This window comes from Melopsittacus undulatus, chromosome 5 (assembly GCF_012275295.1).
Source record: "Melopsittacus undulatus isolate bMelUnd1 chromosome 5, bMelUnd1.mat.Z, whole genome shotgun sequence".
In the NCBI taxonomy this organism is placed as follows: domain Eukaryota; kingdom Metazoa; phylum Chordata; class Aves; order Psittaciformes; family Psittaculidae; genus Melopsittacus; species Melopsittacus undulatus.
In genome coordinates, this window is record NC_047531.1 from 81,455,993 (window position 1) to 81,472,902 (window position 16,910).

The 16,910-nt window shown below is 38.2% G+C and overlaps 1 protein-coding gene across 1 annotated transcript in view; it reads right to left on the minus strand.

Moving 5' to 3' along the window:
- Positions 1 to 16,279, minus strand: part of BMAL2 (basic helix-loop-helix ARNT like 2) — a 36,233-nt gene extending 19,954 nt beyond the window's left edge. Inside the window, exons 1-5 of the mRNA XM_034062936.1 lie at positions 16,114 to 16,279; positions 7,765 to 7,912; positions 6,466 to 6,501; positions 3,896 to 3,934; positions 1,518 to 1,675 (exon numbers count right to left, since the gene is read on the minus strand). Coding sequence (XP_033918827.1) covers positions 1,518 to 1,675; positions 3,896 to 3,934; positions 6,466 to 6,501; positions 7,765 to 7,912; positions 16,114 to 16,174 — 442 coding nt within the window. The 5' untranslated portion in view covers positions 16,175 to 16,279. The remainder of the gene's footprint in view (positions 1 to 1,517; positions 1,676 to 3,895; positions 3,935 to 6,465; positions 6,502 to 7,764; positions 7,913 to 16,113) is intronic.
- Between the last annotated feature and the right edge of the window lie 631 nt (positions 16,280 to 16,910).

A 16,910-nucleotide genomic window follows, 5' to 3' on the forward strand; every position in this document is an offset into this window, starting at 1 on the left:
GGGAAGGAGAATCAGAGAGAAATAAAGTAAAAGGTAAAACTTGTGGGTAGAGATAAAACCAGTTTAATAACTGAAATAAAGTAAAATACAACAACAGTAAGAAGAATAATAAAAGGAAAGAGAAGAGAGAGAGAGAAATAAATCATAAGAGAGACAAGTGCTGCACAATACAACTGCTCACCACCCACTGACCAATACCCAGCCCTATCCAAGCAGCAATCAGTCCCTTCCAGGTAACTACCCCCGGTTTATATACTGGGCATGACATGCTGTGGTATGGAACACTGCTTTGGCTAGTTTAGCTCAGGTGTCCTCCCTCTGCTTCCTCCCCGTTTCTTGTGCCACTGAGGGGCATGAGAGCCTGAAAAGTCCTTGATCAGAGCAAGTGCTACTTAGCAACAACTAAAAACATCAGTGTGTTATCAGCATTGTTCTCAACCTACATCCAAAACGACAGCACAATACCAGCTACTAGGAAGAAAATTAACTCTATCCTAACTGAAATCAGGACATAACTCTCTAATGTTTCATGGCATTTAAGACATTCATGGAATGAAAGTGTAATCAAAGTCATCAATATTCTATTCAAGTATTGTCTTGCAACATCCCTTTTGACTAATATTCTTGCAGGAAAAAAAAAAAACCCAGTCTGAAAGATGACTATACCCAAACATATTTTTTTCTTTAGTTTTATGAAACTGGTTTTGGTTTTATGAAGTTACACTGTAAAAAACTTGAGTTCTCTGTGCTCTATACGGGTACAACTACTTCCATTAGTTTCTTTAGGTAACCATTCACATAGCTTCCCACTGTTGAGGAGACTTTTTTCCTAATCTCACACTGGACAAACAACTCATCAGAAGTATTTAGTATTTTTTTAATGACTTGGCCTTCAACTTAAACCCTTCCCAAGATTCAGTTGTTTGGGGGGTTTGCTTTGTTTGTTGGTGGGCTTTTTCTTGTCAATGGTTTCTAACAGGATGTTCTAAATTTTGAAGTCAACGGGTAAACATGAAATTCCAATACAGAGACAAAGGGTTGATGCAATCACAAACGTGGGAATAACAGAAGAGTATGCAAACTATTCGCTTCTGTATTAGCAGGATAGCTGTTGGCATCCGTACAACACCACAGGTATTCCTGTTAAAGAAGGTACAATGCAAAGTGGAGACATCACAAAACACACATTTATTTCGGGGGTTGGAAAATAAAGACAGACATGCTTGATCATTGTGATTTTAAAAAAGAATCAAGGAGTCATTTGACTGCAAGTCATACCCCTACAGACAAAAACTATCAGACACCAAAGGGTGACTTTTTTCCTGCTACACTAAGCAAAATGAAGAAGTGAAGTCATGGAAGCTACAAACATAAATTTTAATGAAGAACAGAGTCAGAACTGAATTGAGCAAGGAAACACAAAAGAAATGACCTTTGATTTATTTAACATCAAAGAAGATACATGTTATGACTCCTGATGGAACAAGGACTTTCAGAATTAGTTTCCTAAAACCCACCTTTTAAAGATTTTAAGTGCTGCACAGCCATCCTTAACACTGTAAGCTTGTCTAGCTTTCGTGCCACTGGATTGCACTGAGGTATCATAGCAGATAATTCCTCTATCAAATTATTCATTTTGTCTCTTCTTCGTTTCTCTGTTTGACTGTGAGCCTCTCTAAGAAGAAAAATTATTTTAAGAAGAATGTAGAACACATTATTTTCCTGATAATCTTAATCAACTAAATTTTGGGAATGGAACATATCACAAGAAGCACTGAAACAGCTTTTCATACACTACTTGTATTTGACAATTAAATTGGATTCACTTGAACAAAGCAGAAATGCACCAGTCATAATAATGTTGGGAAATATTAAGGGGGAAAAAAGTATCTCAAGCTAAACTTGATTATCTGTGGCAGGAACAGGAGGCTATGAAGGCTTACAAAAGCTAAAATTCTTCCATTGACATCAAAGAGTCATCCCTGACACCTTACTGTATACCAGAGAACTTTTGATGTCCTTAGTAATCACTGGAAGACAGTTCTGCTCCCTGGCCCTCTATCTACCTGGCTGTCCTGTGTAACCAGGATGGGGTATGCATACTGATACCTTTTTTTTTAAAGAAAGAATGCTCTCAGCACTTGCTAAAGCATCACTGAACTCTGTTCTGCAATTTCACCAGAGCTATTTCAGAAAGTTTCCCCTGCATTCACTGGATAAGGTGGATAGAAAGGGTTTCAGCCTCTTTGCACACCTTGTGTCTCAGGTTTCAAGTAAGCCTATGTCCAAGAACTCAACCACAGAAAGAGAGCATCTCTTCCTGGACAGTTTTCATCAGAACCCATCTAAGGCACATGACAGTGCACATCACAACTATATTTATACCTCAGGTTATCTTTTCTTTAATTCTTTCTAGTGGAGTATCTTAGCTTTTCTAGCTGGTCTCTTCCCCTTTAACATTCTCCAGCAGATCAAGAAAAACTTAATTCATTATATTCCCACCTTACCCAGAATACAAGCTAGCTATTCAATTAAAACAAAGATTACTTTCCCTTCTTATTGAGACCAGGCACAGTGATAGTTAACCAAACTGAGGGACAACTGAAACTCCTCCTTTTAAACATACTATAACAGAAGGTATTAAAGGTAATAGCGTTAACTATACCTGGCCTGTTGAGAAAAAAGAGAGTACAGTTTCAAAGACCTTGCTGTCTATTATTTTTATTATTTCTCCTAAAAATAAATCCTTTCTCCACACAAATAACTCTGGTCATTATCCAAGCAATTAGCTTTTCTCTCTCCAAGGACTCTTCAAAAAATTATCAGCCTTCTGTTTCTTTCCTTAGTTACAATGGGGAAGGAAGAAAAACAAGTTTCCCAGTAAGCTTGAGAAAAGAAACACTGGAAGAAGATAACTGTTAAGCAAACCACCAAAGAATCTTCTGTTTATATTTTTTCCCCTTCAACTCATGAACCAAAACTTAAAGACATGAATTAACAATACAAAATGCAAGTTATTGAAGCAATGTACAAAACAATCTTGTCTAGTAATCTGGGATACTACATAAAGAGACTTAATTTTGGTGTTAAAGAAAAAAAAAACTGTAAATGTATTTTGGAATATTGTCATTCCTTCCATTTTATGTAAATTACGGGAACACTTCACAATTGTAAGCTAGCCTTCTTTATAAATAATGCTTTTGACCAAAGACTGGATTATGTATTTCTGCCTTGACACCTCTGTTCACACGAGAAATTAAAGACACTATTTTTAAGACAACTTTATACAAACAGCTCTAGTTAATTTATTAAGTGCCTTCTCTATAATTTAAAATATTTGGATGATTCGTGACTGCATTCAGTCACACAGCATTTCAAGTGCTTTATGTGAATTTCAATTTGGATGCAGGTAAGATGTGAATTCAAAATGCAATGGCAAACTTTGAATAATTCCCTATTCAAAAACTTTTTCCAGAACAAGAATTCTTTGTCTAAAAAGAATGGTTTAGGTGAATCCATTTTCAAGTGGGATAAATTTTAAATGCCTCCAAGTCCAGACAAGTCTAGAAAAAATGATTCTCAAATGCATACAGACTGAGTATCAGCTCCCCACTTGATACAGAACTTCAGTGTATTGCATTTAAAACTCACTGTGAAAACTTTAACCTCAGGTTTTTGCTAAACCATCTGACAGATTCTGCAATACATTAAAATTAGTAGGAAACATAATCTTCAAGGAGGCTCTAAAAATTACTACACATTTGTGAGGCGGGATGAGGAAAAGTTCACTGTTAAGTTTTTGATAGTTTTAATGAATGTTACCCACAAACTGATATTTTACTATTGTGAATATTAGAAATTATTAGCAAAATGTACTTTTATTGTAAATTAGTACCTGAAATCTTTTATTTTAACATGTTCTTCATCTTCACTCCTAGACAAAACAAAATACAGTTTTATATTGCATATTTAATACTAGGCATTTCTTTCCTCCCATGAAACTGAGAAAACACAGAAAATGCTACAAATTTACTACGGCTCCAACACAAATGAATCCACAAAACCAAAAATGATCTAGCAAGTGAAGCATAAAGAGACCAAAGCATAACTTCCAATATTCCATTCAGCTATGTGAAGATATTACGGGGATATTTCATAATTATGGGGCTATTTTTATCATGGAGAAAAAAATTAATGGAACATTCGAATAACTGAAGTCCAGGCTTGACTTTGTTTATATAAATTTTACAAAAAGAGAGTATCTGTTCATGTTTTTATTTCCAAAATCTTACTGTAAAATGATGAAAATAGCAATCCCAGCCTACACTGGCTTTAAAATACACTTGAATTGCTTATGGTCAGAAAACATAAAAATTAAGTATTTTCATATACCCTCCAGCAATGACTGGAAAGTCTGTAATAAAACTGTAAGTGAAAGACAATCATAGTGCTTATATCATGAAAAACACTTGGCAACAAGAAAATATAAAGGATGATTCAAACAAAGGCAATGATCTTTCTTCTTCCCCAAGATCACTGTATTATTCCCCACCATCTATTAAGAGTTTCAGAACACGGCCTATGTTACCTTGCCAGTTCAGTGTGCATGATTTGGTATTTGCAGGGAGGCAGTTTCCATACAAATACTGGGCATTCTTTCTTTGAAAGACAAACTGATACAAATATTTTTAGTCTTCCTACAGCAATTCTTCAGCTATTTCTAATTCAGCAGTGGAAACACTTCATACAGTACTTCATTCTAGAGGAGAGACCTGCTAACCTATGTCCATTTTGGAAGATGCATTTGTTGTACCAGCAGGATTATAAGGAGAGAGGCCAATCAGTCATCAGCTGTTTCCTATGAGAAATGGAAGTAGGAAGTAGGACAGTTGGAGATTACAACTTTAGGGAAGACCCCAAAAGCTGCTTCCACCTGTAACTAAGCACTGACACCAGTGAGGATCCAGCAGCCAGAGCCAAACTGACACCAAATCCAGCTCATCACCCTGAGATTTTACAGAATCCAGGAATCTTCTGGACAGTCTGATAAACACAAACATGGAACTAGGTTGGGCTCAGAAGATGTTAGGATTTCTCTTCAGTGAAACTGTTAGTAATAACTAATTTTTTTCTTTCATTTTAAAAGAAACTTTTACCAGAAATGTGCATGTATTATGAACTCAAACAGAAGTTATATTGTCTGACCATAAGAAAAGGGGTAAGGGAAAGCCAGACTAACTGCAGTGCAGCATGTGGCCTATTAACTACATCTCCCTTCTCCCATGGGAGCTCCACTTGGAGAAGAAAGTAGAGCAAATATGCTGCTTTACTTTGCACACTGTGTGCAGCTCTGGGCCCCATAATTTAAGAAGGATCTGAAAGTCCTTGAATGAGTCCAGAGGAGGATAACAAAGCCAGAGAAAGGACTGGAAGGAATGTTCTATAAGGAGCAGCAAAGGACTCTGGGTTTGTCTGATTTTGCGAAAAGGAGGCTGAGAGGTGACCTCATTGCTCTCTCTACAGCTTCCTGAGGAGGTGATGTGGAGAGGGAGGTGCTGAGCTCTTCTCCCTGTATCCAGTGATAGGAATGTGGGAATGGTTCAAAAACGTGCCAGAGGAGGTTTAGACTGGACATTAAGAAGCATTCCTTTACTGAGAGGGTGGTCAGACTCTAGGATAGGCTGCTGAGAGAGCTAGTTGTTGCTACAAGCCTGTTGGTGTTTAAGAGGCATTTGATAATGTCCTTAACAACATACTTTGACTTCTGATCAGCCCTGAAGTGGTCAGGCAGTTGGACTATATGATCACTGTATGCACTTTCCAACTGAAATATTTTATTATATTTAATAAAAAAGAACACTGTACAGCTACATATAAACCAATACATTTTCTAAGTAAGGTATCCAGGTACAGAAAAAGAAATCACAACAAAGCAATCATGTAATTAATAACTATCCTATAACACACATACACAAAGGGTTTACTTATGCTGCACTGCCAATCTTAACTCTGGTTTGTCACATTGTAACATTGTAGCATTATTTAACATAGTTGTGGTAGTTCTATTTTAAAAAGCGTGTGACCAGATTAAAACAAAAAAGCATTTACATGCACTAGGCCTAGAGGAGAAAAAGACCTTTCTTCCACCTCCTTAGTCTTACTTAGCTGTTGGTTTGCATTCATTCCCACTGAGGTTAGGTGAGCCTTAACCTCAATGCTAATGAGTCCAGTAAAGTTATAAGCAAGTCAGAGTGTCTTCTTAGAAAGAAATATTAGAAAACCTTAACATTGCATGGACCTATGCATTCTGTTAATTAGCTGTATGTTTATCACCTTGTGCTGTATAAAGACTTGCTCTTAAACAAAGCATTCCTTAATATAAAAATAATTCCACGTAGTTCATCTAGCCAAACAGGGAATGTTTTTCACACTAAACCCAGAAATGGAATAAATTATAAAACATACCTTTTCTGAAGATCACCATCAACTTCAACTGTATCTCTGCAGAAACAGGTAATTATGTTAAGCAAAACACAGTTTGAAGCACAAAAACAAGACTTGATGTACCCAGTGAAAAAAGCGACAGAAAAATTTTAGTGGATTCCACTTGATCAGTTATTTTCAGCAAGACCATTAATTTTTAGAAACTGATCATTACTTCTGATAAAACAATGCTTTTTCAATTAGTATTTCAATTTGAACTTGTTATGACAGAAGTTTCATGAAATCAGAAAGATACCCAAACTTCAAGGAAACATGATTGATGAGGCAGCACTTTTACTGAACAGGTAAATAAAACCCAAGAATGGCAACAGGTTTTTTATTTTTCAGAAACTAATGTATTTTGGGAGTTTTCAGTGATCTATGAGATACATTTGAATCTCCAAGTCGACAACTGGTACATATCAACATCCACAGTATGGCTACATTCTGTAGATCAATGCACTGTATATAAAAGAAGCAGTGATTAAAAAGACTTGCTTTAAAAATCACAAATACATGTAGATTTCCTACTTTCCCCCTTTTTAAATGTAGATTTTACGCACAAGTTTGGAGATACTTGTAGTCTATTAGATCTACAGACTGACTTGTGTCCTTCTGGCTGATTTAACATAGCTTTGATTGGATCACTTTTAAAAGATATTTTTCTATGTGAATGCTGATTTGGTTAACTGTCATCTATTTTGCAGTTAAAACGGGAGAAAGCAGCCGAAAGTATCATTTCACTAGTCAAGTATGACCCACTTAAAAAAAGACTAAGAGCTACTGTAAGACAGTTCTCTTTTTTAGGTCACAGGTCTGTTTGGGCATGCCCTGGTCACTGAAGAAACAGTTCTGATTCTGAGGTTCTAGACCAAATAGCTTAACTAGTAATTGTGTTTCACACTTTAAGGTAATATTCTAGTGTGAGACTTCAGCAACTTAGTAACAATTTGTTGCAAAGAGAACTTGCCTTTACTAGCAGGGAAAGAAGGGGGGGGGGAAGAAACTAAAAAATAGTTGGGATTTAAATTTCAGCATTAGAGACACACTACCCGGACACTTCAAGCCAGCTAGTTGCATTATAGAATCCTACATGTATCCCTTAGATTTAGGGATTATTTTTGCTATTTTTAATAAATCAGGACAGTCAGAGAATGTGTTTGGAAGAAACTGCAATAAATAATAGTAATAAACAAAGGAAAGAGGATTCGACATGTTGCGTAAGTAACAGATGAATGTCTCAAGTTTATGTTGAGACACATACAGAATCAATTTACTTACTGGTTATCAGAATCACTTCCTTTACGCTTCCTTGGAATCTCAGCCACAGAAGCATTGAAAGAAGTAGTGGTAGCAGGCTTAGTTACTGGATTCATGAGGCTGGGGACTCCAGAAGCAATGCATGAGTTTCCATCTATTGAGAAATTATCTGTGAATGAGGAAAAAAAAGCAGCTCAATGTCCAGTTAGAGCTGTATTACCATGTATGCATGGAATTTCATTTGGGGAAAAAAACCCAAAACAACAGTCCATGAGTGCCTTCCATGCCTCTGACAAAAAAAAACAAAACATAAAGGTTGCACTGGTAGCTCCTAAGTACAGAAAAAAGTACATTGTCTTCCCACAGTTCTGTAATGATCTCATCAACCCAATAAACACACCAATGCAATATAAAATACACCTATTCTCCTCCTCATGCCACCTTGGCAGACTACACTTAAAATACCCCAGTACCTCAAACATCCTGCTGCAAAATCACAGGATGTGGCATTAGCAGATCAAAATACTGCAACTAAAAGTATATTAAATTTAGGGAGTGAACTGTGGTTTTTTAAACAAGCTGGATATCTGAAAAATTAAAGTTTGCCATAATGATGTTTCTGACAAAATCTGTAATTACATACAGTATCAGTCAAGTCAGTAAGAAGAGTCTTGAAAGCTTGACAAGTTCTACCTCAAAATTTCCTTCACAATTCTCCTCCCAAGGAAAACTATTTTGTTTCTGGGAGGGACAGAAGTCACAAGCAAAAGATTATACTAGTGACCTACTGAGAAAGGAGAAGAGACTCAAGAAACCTAAGCACTATTTTACATCTTCCATACATCACTGCAAAGCTATCACAAAGAATCATCCAGCTGATGTCTAGGTAAAGATCAGAATTAACTCTGTTCCAGCAAATGCAGGCACTCCTTTAGGCTTCACATGCTAGTGAGGCAAGAATCCTACATCATACATCTAAAAACAATAAAGCATTAACTTCATGAAGGGACAGATGAGGGATTGAGAGCGGTTATTTAAGGATGTGAGCATCTCCCAGTTTTATCAGGAGGCAAAACCCAAGACAAGTGCTTTGAAAAATCTGTCTGGAAGAAAATCTGGATATCTTATTGTGAGCTTTTTCTCTTAAGCATTTGTGCTGTCTGTAAATGATAGGTAAATACAGACAAAGTGATACACAGTGTATGTTTTTTTCCTCTTCGGTGTAAGCACACTGGAAATATTTTCTAGGTTCTCATTTTCAGCTGGAATATGACTCTGGAGAGTTACATGAAAATAGGCTAATACTTGAACAGCTTGCCTGGTCTTCCACTAATCCTCTCTCTACCAAGCCAGACTATAAAGAGTTAGCCCCCGTTTTATTTTAGAAAGCTCTTTAACTCATTAAGTCACACGAGAAGTTTCATAAAGAGGTGGAAGCTCAAAGAATCAATAAATACTTGACAAGTAACAGCCTTTGGTCATCTGCAACAAAAAGAAAGTTTGGTTACTTCAAATACACAAAATATTCAAGTTGGTGATATTACAAATATATTCCATCACAAATACTACAAGGGCACAAATGGCAGATGCTTGAAATACTGTTATGATTAATCAGAACTTCGTAATAGTCTCAATTTATATTTATACTGTAAATCCATGCAATTACAAAACAAAAAACACCCTACCCCCCCCCAAAAAAAAAAACAAACAAAATCCCAAAGGAACTCTATTTATAAAGAGTAGTTTTAATTCACTTAGTTCATAGCAGCCTATATAATTACTAGATTAAGTTATCGAAGTATAATCATACTCCATGAATATTCGTGAAGCAGTACTTACTGAACAGAAACCTACATGTATCAAAGACAAGAATACCCTCGGCACAACAGATCCCTCAGTCCTGGAACAAAGCAGGACAGAACAGACCCACTGACCTAAATACTCCTTCACACACAGATGGCCAGCCTGCTTTCTAAACCACTTCCCTTTAAAGACACAACATGAAAGGCACCATTTACAGCTTTTCCAACTTAGCCTTCATATTATCAAAATACTCACTGGTTTTTGACTCGCACCCAAACAACAAATTCTGAATACTGCAATTCCCCACATGTCCTAATAATTCTCTTTAACTAAAATACAAAAATGTTTAGCTTATCAGCAATGGTGATCTCTTATGAACTTCTGTGCTAAAACGTTTACGTGATAAATTGGATACTGTCACTGTGACAAACTAGATGCCATATTAAATGCCATCTAACTAAATACTGGTAAGATAGCTGGTTGTCCTTAGACAAACTATAAGGTTAAGAATCTGTATTGATCCCTGACATGTACAGCAGGTAGCATATATCCTTTATATACATTCTTCCAGATTCTCAATATAAACCCCAAACAAGTAGAGAAATAAATTTAAAGCTTCAGAACTATCAGACATAGTAGAAGGGTATTTATTTGGAATTCAACAAGAGTAAATCTTTTTAATACCTACTACTCATTGAACAAGAAGCAGACAGAAACAGTGCATAAAGCTAAGTCAGCTTCAAGAAGTCAGTAAGAGCTCTTTAAAATAGTAACTTAGGGCTTTATAATAGCTATCATTATGATACTAGGTGATTTAAAGGTGCTTACCCTATAGAGTGTCTTAACCTCGTGCAGTCTATAATGAAAGATTTATTTACTTCTCTGGTTATACCACTTTGGGAGAGCTGGATAAAGGATTTAAAGATCTTCAGGTTTGCAAAGAGAATGGGCTTGGATGCACCCCAATAACCAGGGTGTGCCCCTACAATGGGAAAAAAGATGCATTCTTTCCTTCCATTTGTGCTCCTGGCTGACTTTCTTATAGTATCCATTTCTGTCAACATTTTCATACCATTAACATCAAAACCAAATACCCCTAAGAACGTATGAAGCAAAACTTCTAATTTCTAATTTTTCTAATTGCATAGCAGTCTTGCTTCTTGAAAAATATCATCCATGAAGACTATTCATTATTACAAGTTTATTTTCCTGGAAAACCAGAATCAGTAAATTTTTAAACAACCAGAAATAGTTTAATTCAACTAGAGGTATTTTGTTTTACCACTCCAAAGGCTGTTAGTTACATCAGTCTGGTTTGCAAATCAAATCAAACTCCAACTGGGAAATGACAATAAAAAAATCCCAAACTGTTCCTTTCAAAGTTTTGCTAATGCTCTAGCACTGAATTGCAATTATGTGAATTGCAACAGTAAGATTTGAATCATAATGGTAAGTGAATAGTTCTTCAAATACATGTCTATTTGTGATGCTTGGCTCTCAGTATGAAGCATACATGCTTACCTATATTAAAAATTAAAATTTTAAAAGCATAATATGCACATCAGGACGGATCTCTGAAAAAAAGCAAAGACCAACCAAACATTACAAATGCACCATATGAAAAACAGGTCGTCCCCAGTAAGTGTACCAGAAACAAAACCCTAGTATCTCAACTCTTAACTTTATTGTATTTCATAATCAGGCAAACAAAGTATTTAAGGAATGGTTACCAACATATACAGTTATCATCCAAATACAAGACCATACCCTACTGAATACACCCCCCTTGTGTTTTTCTACGAGAAAAACACAACAACAAACCCACAGTCCCCAGAGGTGTTGGCAAGGGAGTAACAACCGCAAATGAGCTGCATAAAACTACTCTTCAGGTGTGGGGTATGAAGTACAGACATACAAAATCAACTGTATTCTTATGTTCAGCCTAAGTCACATGCAATGCATTAAGAAACAAGGTTTGGGAGACTACGTTTTTCCAATTACTGACAATAATATTTTCTAAACGCATGCCACATTCCTGAGCTGTTTTCTCCACTAACAGCTTTAAGGTTTTCAGTTCCTAAACAAACACGATCTATTAGAAAAGGCTTACGGACAAACTCCACCAGCCATAAAAGGTGAGATTCATCTGAGCAAATAAAGATGTCCACATCTGAAAGAGGCATTCTAGTCTCTCTTGGAGGGAAGAACACATTTCTAGGGTGATTCATCTCTACCTAAAATAGATTCCTACAGTTGGCTAGATGAAATACAACATTTCTAGGGTGATTCATCTCAATCTAAAATAGATTCCTACAGTTGGTTAGATGAAATGTAGTCCAAGAGTGTTCAGTAATTATACAAAGAACAAAGTAACTAGCTCAGACTTGGATTCCTACTCTGTGGACATCTAAAGATAAATGAGACAAATTCCACCGAAGATGGCTATTGAACTATCATGCAATTCTTAAAATATACCAGCCACAGACAGCACCTGTTTGTGTCACATGTAACCAGTTTAAGCCCAAGACAGTACTTAAAATGATTGCCTAAATTATGCTTTACAACCTCATGACCCACTCACCCTGCTATGAGAGCTTAACTTTTCTGGCTAGTTTACTCCTCATAGGCTTTCCTAAAATACTACTTTAGACTTTTTAGACTCATCAAAAGGAAATAATAAAAGACATGCACTCAAAATATCAGCAGAAAAATACAAGCCCTGTAAGTATTAATGAATTTAATAAAAAGGCTGTCAGTCAGCCCCATTTAGCCAGTTTATAAAAAGAACATCTAAATCCATCTATCAGGATCTTACAGTAAAGTATGCTTGAAATAAAATGTCAATGAATAAGTGCATTTATAAAACTTAGGGGTGGCGCTCTTCATAGTCTGTGAAAAATGTACACACCAGAATTGGAGAAATGCTGCAGCTCTGCAGCTGCTTAAGCCAACAATGTGGTAACACTGGCACAACCTTTCTAAGAATAAGAAGGCACTTTTAATCCAGCTTCCTATTTTGAAACACTTTCTGTCAGAAGGGAAATAGAAGAAAGAAGCTGCTTTGAACTGAAATTTTTAAGACCACAGATGCCACAGGCTATTATATGTGCATTTTCTAAATGCATATTCCTGGCATGCACAAAAAACTTCAGTTACAAATTCAAGCTTTGACAAGTTTAAAGAAGTCAAAACTATGTTAGAAGTGACTGTAGTTAAAGCAGCACATAAAGGTTCTTTAGTGTCACTAGATGAGTTACTAAAATTGCAATCTACTCACCCAAGCTCATCAGCTATGTCTACAGTAGTAAACACAATAGCATAACAGCAACAGGTCAGTAGAGAGAAGCAGCTGGTTCACAAACCCGTTTCTAATTTGTAAGTAGTTCAGGGAGCTTACACTAAATCACATTTAGTCTGGTTCACTGGGCCAAAAATCCTTACAATGCATGTATTTGAAAGCTGTCTGAGAACAAACCACTGGTTCAGTCCCTTATGTTTGGAGTTGGAGTATATTTGGTATGTGCCTGGAGTGGCCCTAACCTTGTTACGAAAAGATTCTAGTTTAGTTTCTTCTGAAAGGAGTACAGTTCATTTATACCAAAACTGCTGTTCAAACCAAACCCATGAGCAGGAAGTGGGGAGGATGGAATTCAGTTCAAACCAGTGTTATTGCTCTGAACCAAAATGCTGATGTGCACACAGCCTCTGAGTACTTACTTGATTTCAGCATCTCAGTCTAAAATCCTTGGGAGCACAGAGTCATACAAAGAAGCAGAGATATATGTATACACACTCAAATCTAGGCAAAGATGCAACCTACATTTTCTAAACTAAGGTACTACTAGAGATGCCAAGTTGGATTCTTACGTTTTGTCAAACTGACATGTGGGGGTTTTTAAGGCATAAGATGTCTCTGATTACCTAAGCAATGACAGAGTTATCTATCTATACATTCAGCACAGACAGGACAGCTAGCAAGCCAAATAGTTTCAAATAATTGTATGCCATGTAAAATAAATTGCTTTATTTTAATATGGAGGGGTGCTGGTTTTTTTTCTAAAATTACTTTAATGAAATATTACTGCAGATTGCCAGAGAATGGGAAAACTATACTTATATGCTACATACATACAGGACCGTATGAGGAAGGAAGTTACAGGTGCTGTGATATGCATCTGTTTACAGGTCCTGCAGATCTGAGCACCTATAAAACAAAGAACCATATTTTCTAAACATGGGTGAGACTTGTGCTATACAGACTGATTGATTTTAGAGCTTTAAAACAGGCCATGAAAAGCATCTTCGGACTAGTCATAGCAAGCGACATCCACATCATAGCCCACAGTATCTCTTATTGAAAGTATGGGCAACAGTAGGAATGTATCACCTAAAACATTTGGGGTTCCTCCCCAACACATTTTATAAGCATGCATAATGCAGGAGAAAGATACAGAGATTTCAATAATGAAGCCATCTTATCACTCTATACAAATAAACTCTTAGAAGTTAATTTAAGAACATTTGATTTGGTTTTAATATCACAAAATAATGAAAGGAAAAATTACAATATCCCAAATTATAGACATTTATATCAAACATTAACATGGGCAACTTTCCATATCTATTTTTTACTTACTTTTACCACTCAGAAGAGTAGTCAAGAATCACAAGCAATTAAACACCTACCAATTAAACAACACATTTACTTAATAGATTTCAAACACCAACTATTTGGCCAAACCTATTAGTGCATTAAAAAGATGACTGTAACCTGCTAATGAAAAGAGACTACACAAGCCCTTGAAAGACTACCCTGCTTTCCCAGTCACTTTCAGGCTCAAACCAGGTCACTGACAGAAATCAAGAGTCTCATATATCCTAGCTCATTACTGGAAAAAAAACCCAACCACTCCACTTCTCTCTAATCATACACAGATAAAGGAACGGAGGGTAGCTGTTTTCTTATGACTTTTTGATCCATATTACTGCAAAATGCTGATTCTCATCAAGTCAGCTGCAGAATTTCCATGGGTTTAGCTGGCTCTGGAGTTCAGAACAACAGTCCACGTCCCACAGTCACCCACCAGATTATTTCTTCTTACAATGAATTTGATTCTTTGTTGGTGTGAACTGTCCCGTTTACAGTTTGCTTTTTTAATGTGCAAGTATACCAACACTAATGTGTACACCCAAGTGAAAAAACCCTGTTTAAGCAGCTAACCCTAGTGTGCACCTATTCCACAAAAATTAAGATACTTTTATCTTAAAACAAAACCAGAAAAAAACCCCAAATGTGTCTCTTCAAAATCCGTTAGAACAGGTATAAGCATGGGTAGCAAAAGAAACCAGGGAGGAGGGTTTCTTTCACAATCAAACATGAAAGCCTACGGTTTGTTGCTTTCCCAAACAAATGTGTAAATAGAAATGTCTGCATATTTGGAGTTTTCCTTATTTCGATTATTTCCTTTCCTCACAATATGTGCATGATACAGAAACAATAAATCCATATTCTAAGCACAATTTAACAGATTGCAAAAACTCTATTAAAACCCCCACTTTGTTTTCAAACACTAAATTACTTGCTACAAAATCATACCAGTTATTTACACAATCAAGCAGCAGAGGCAGAATAATGTCAATCATTCTAAACAACCAGGATACCCATATACATTAAAACACATGTAACCCAACAGACGTCTAGGAAACAGCTATTAAAACCCTGTGAGAACTGGTGCTAATGAACAGAACAGCAATGATGACTTGGGAGAGGTTTGCTCACTTGTTTCTCGAAACAAAACACTTATTTCTCCTCGGGGAAGCAACATACTCCTTCCAAAGCAGGAGGAGCACGAACAGCTGTCGGTGGTTTACAACTAGCCTTGCTTTAGTAGCAGAAACTTATGATTAAGAACAAGGAAGAAACATCTAACCCTGGTCACCATACAAGCGTGGGCATGTACACACACACACAGAGTCAAAATCATGATACCTACATTACTACATTATGTTACCTAGCGTATTAGGAACCCCTAAACCGGGCAAATACATATCAGAAACAGAAAACCACACGCTACTTTAGAAAAGCCATGACATTTTTAGTCCACACCACACAGCGTGGTGAGACATCTGTAACAAACAGAAGCACAGAGCGAACATTATACCCGGGAATCTCTGTGAGTGCATAACATAACGCTGGTAACATCCACCCTTGGTACCTGTACTGAACTTCACCAGGAGGAAAGGAGTTTGCAGCGTCCAGGTTACACTTTGAGCCAGCCGGCGTGCAGGCAACAGCGTGAATTAAAACACAAACCACCCCAAACCCTCACCACCACAGAGCGATACTGGGAACCTGACCAGACCGACGTGCCTCCATACGCCCCTACCCCGCAGCCCGGGCACCCCCAGCCGCGGAGGGCTCGCTTGTGCCACATCACGAAGGCAGAGACCGACAGGCACACCCCACCCCACCGCATACCGTACGCACCCACGGCCGCCCCACACACAGCGAAACAGCCGCTATACCGGGGCAGAGGCCACCCAGCGACCGCCGTCCCCCCACCCCACCTTCAGGGCCCCGCCGCTCCTCCTCGGCCCCCTCGGCGCTCGCCGCTCCTGCCTCGGCCATGGCGGGCGGCCCGTGGCAGCGCTCCACAGCGCCCCCAGCCCCGCTGACATGCGGGAGGTGAGCTGAGGTGAGCAGCGGCAGCCGGTCCCGCCGGCCCGGGGGAGGGCTCACCGGCTCCCCGCCAGCCTCCCCCCGCCTCGGCTCCGCCTCAGCAGCGCTGCCATCTTCTCGCGATATTTCGGGCCTGCTCGCGGAGCTGGGCCGGGAGTGGGCGGTGTTGTGCCGGATGAGGGCCGCGGAGGTGGCTGTGGCAGCCGGACAGGGCACAGCAGAGCGGCCGTGTTGGATGTATGGTGGAGGTGGCCCCGCTGCCGCCTGGTGTACTGCAGAGCCAGGGCAGGCGTGCACTGCTTTGGCCTTTGCTGCCTGGGGAAAACCTCACAGCAGCCTTCCAGTACGGGAAGAAGGCCTGCAAGAAGTCTGGAGAGGGACTTCTAAGAGCAAGTGGTGATAGAACGAGAAGGAATGGCTTTAAACTAGAAGGCACTGGTTTTAGACTAGATTTGAGGAAGAAGTTCTGCACTATGAGGGTGGTGAACAGGTTTGTGAAATACGAATTCACTCCTCTAAACAAGATAACAAGGTTTTATTGAAGAACAAAGTCAATAAAGCAAAAGCAAACAGTGCTGGGCACATGACCGTAGCCAGAGGCGTGAATGATTAGTGTTTGTTACAGGTTTATATACTTTCACGATTCCATTAGTCACATACATACTCATAATTCCCATGTATAGGC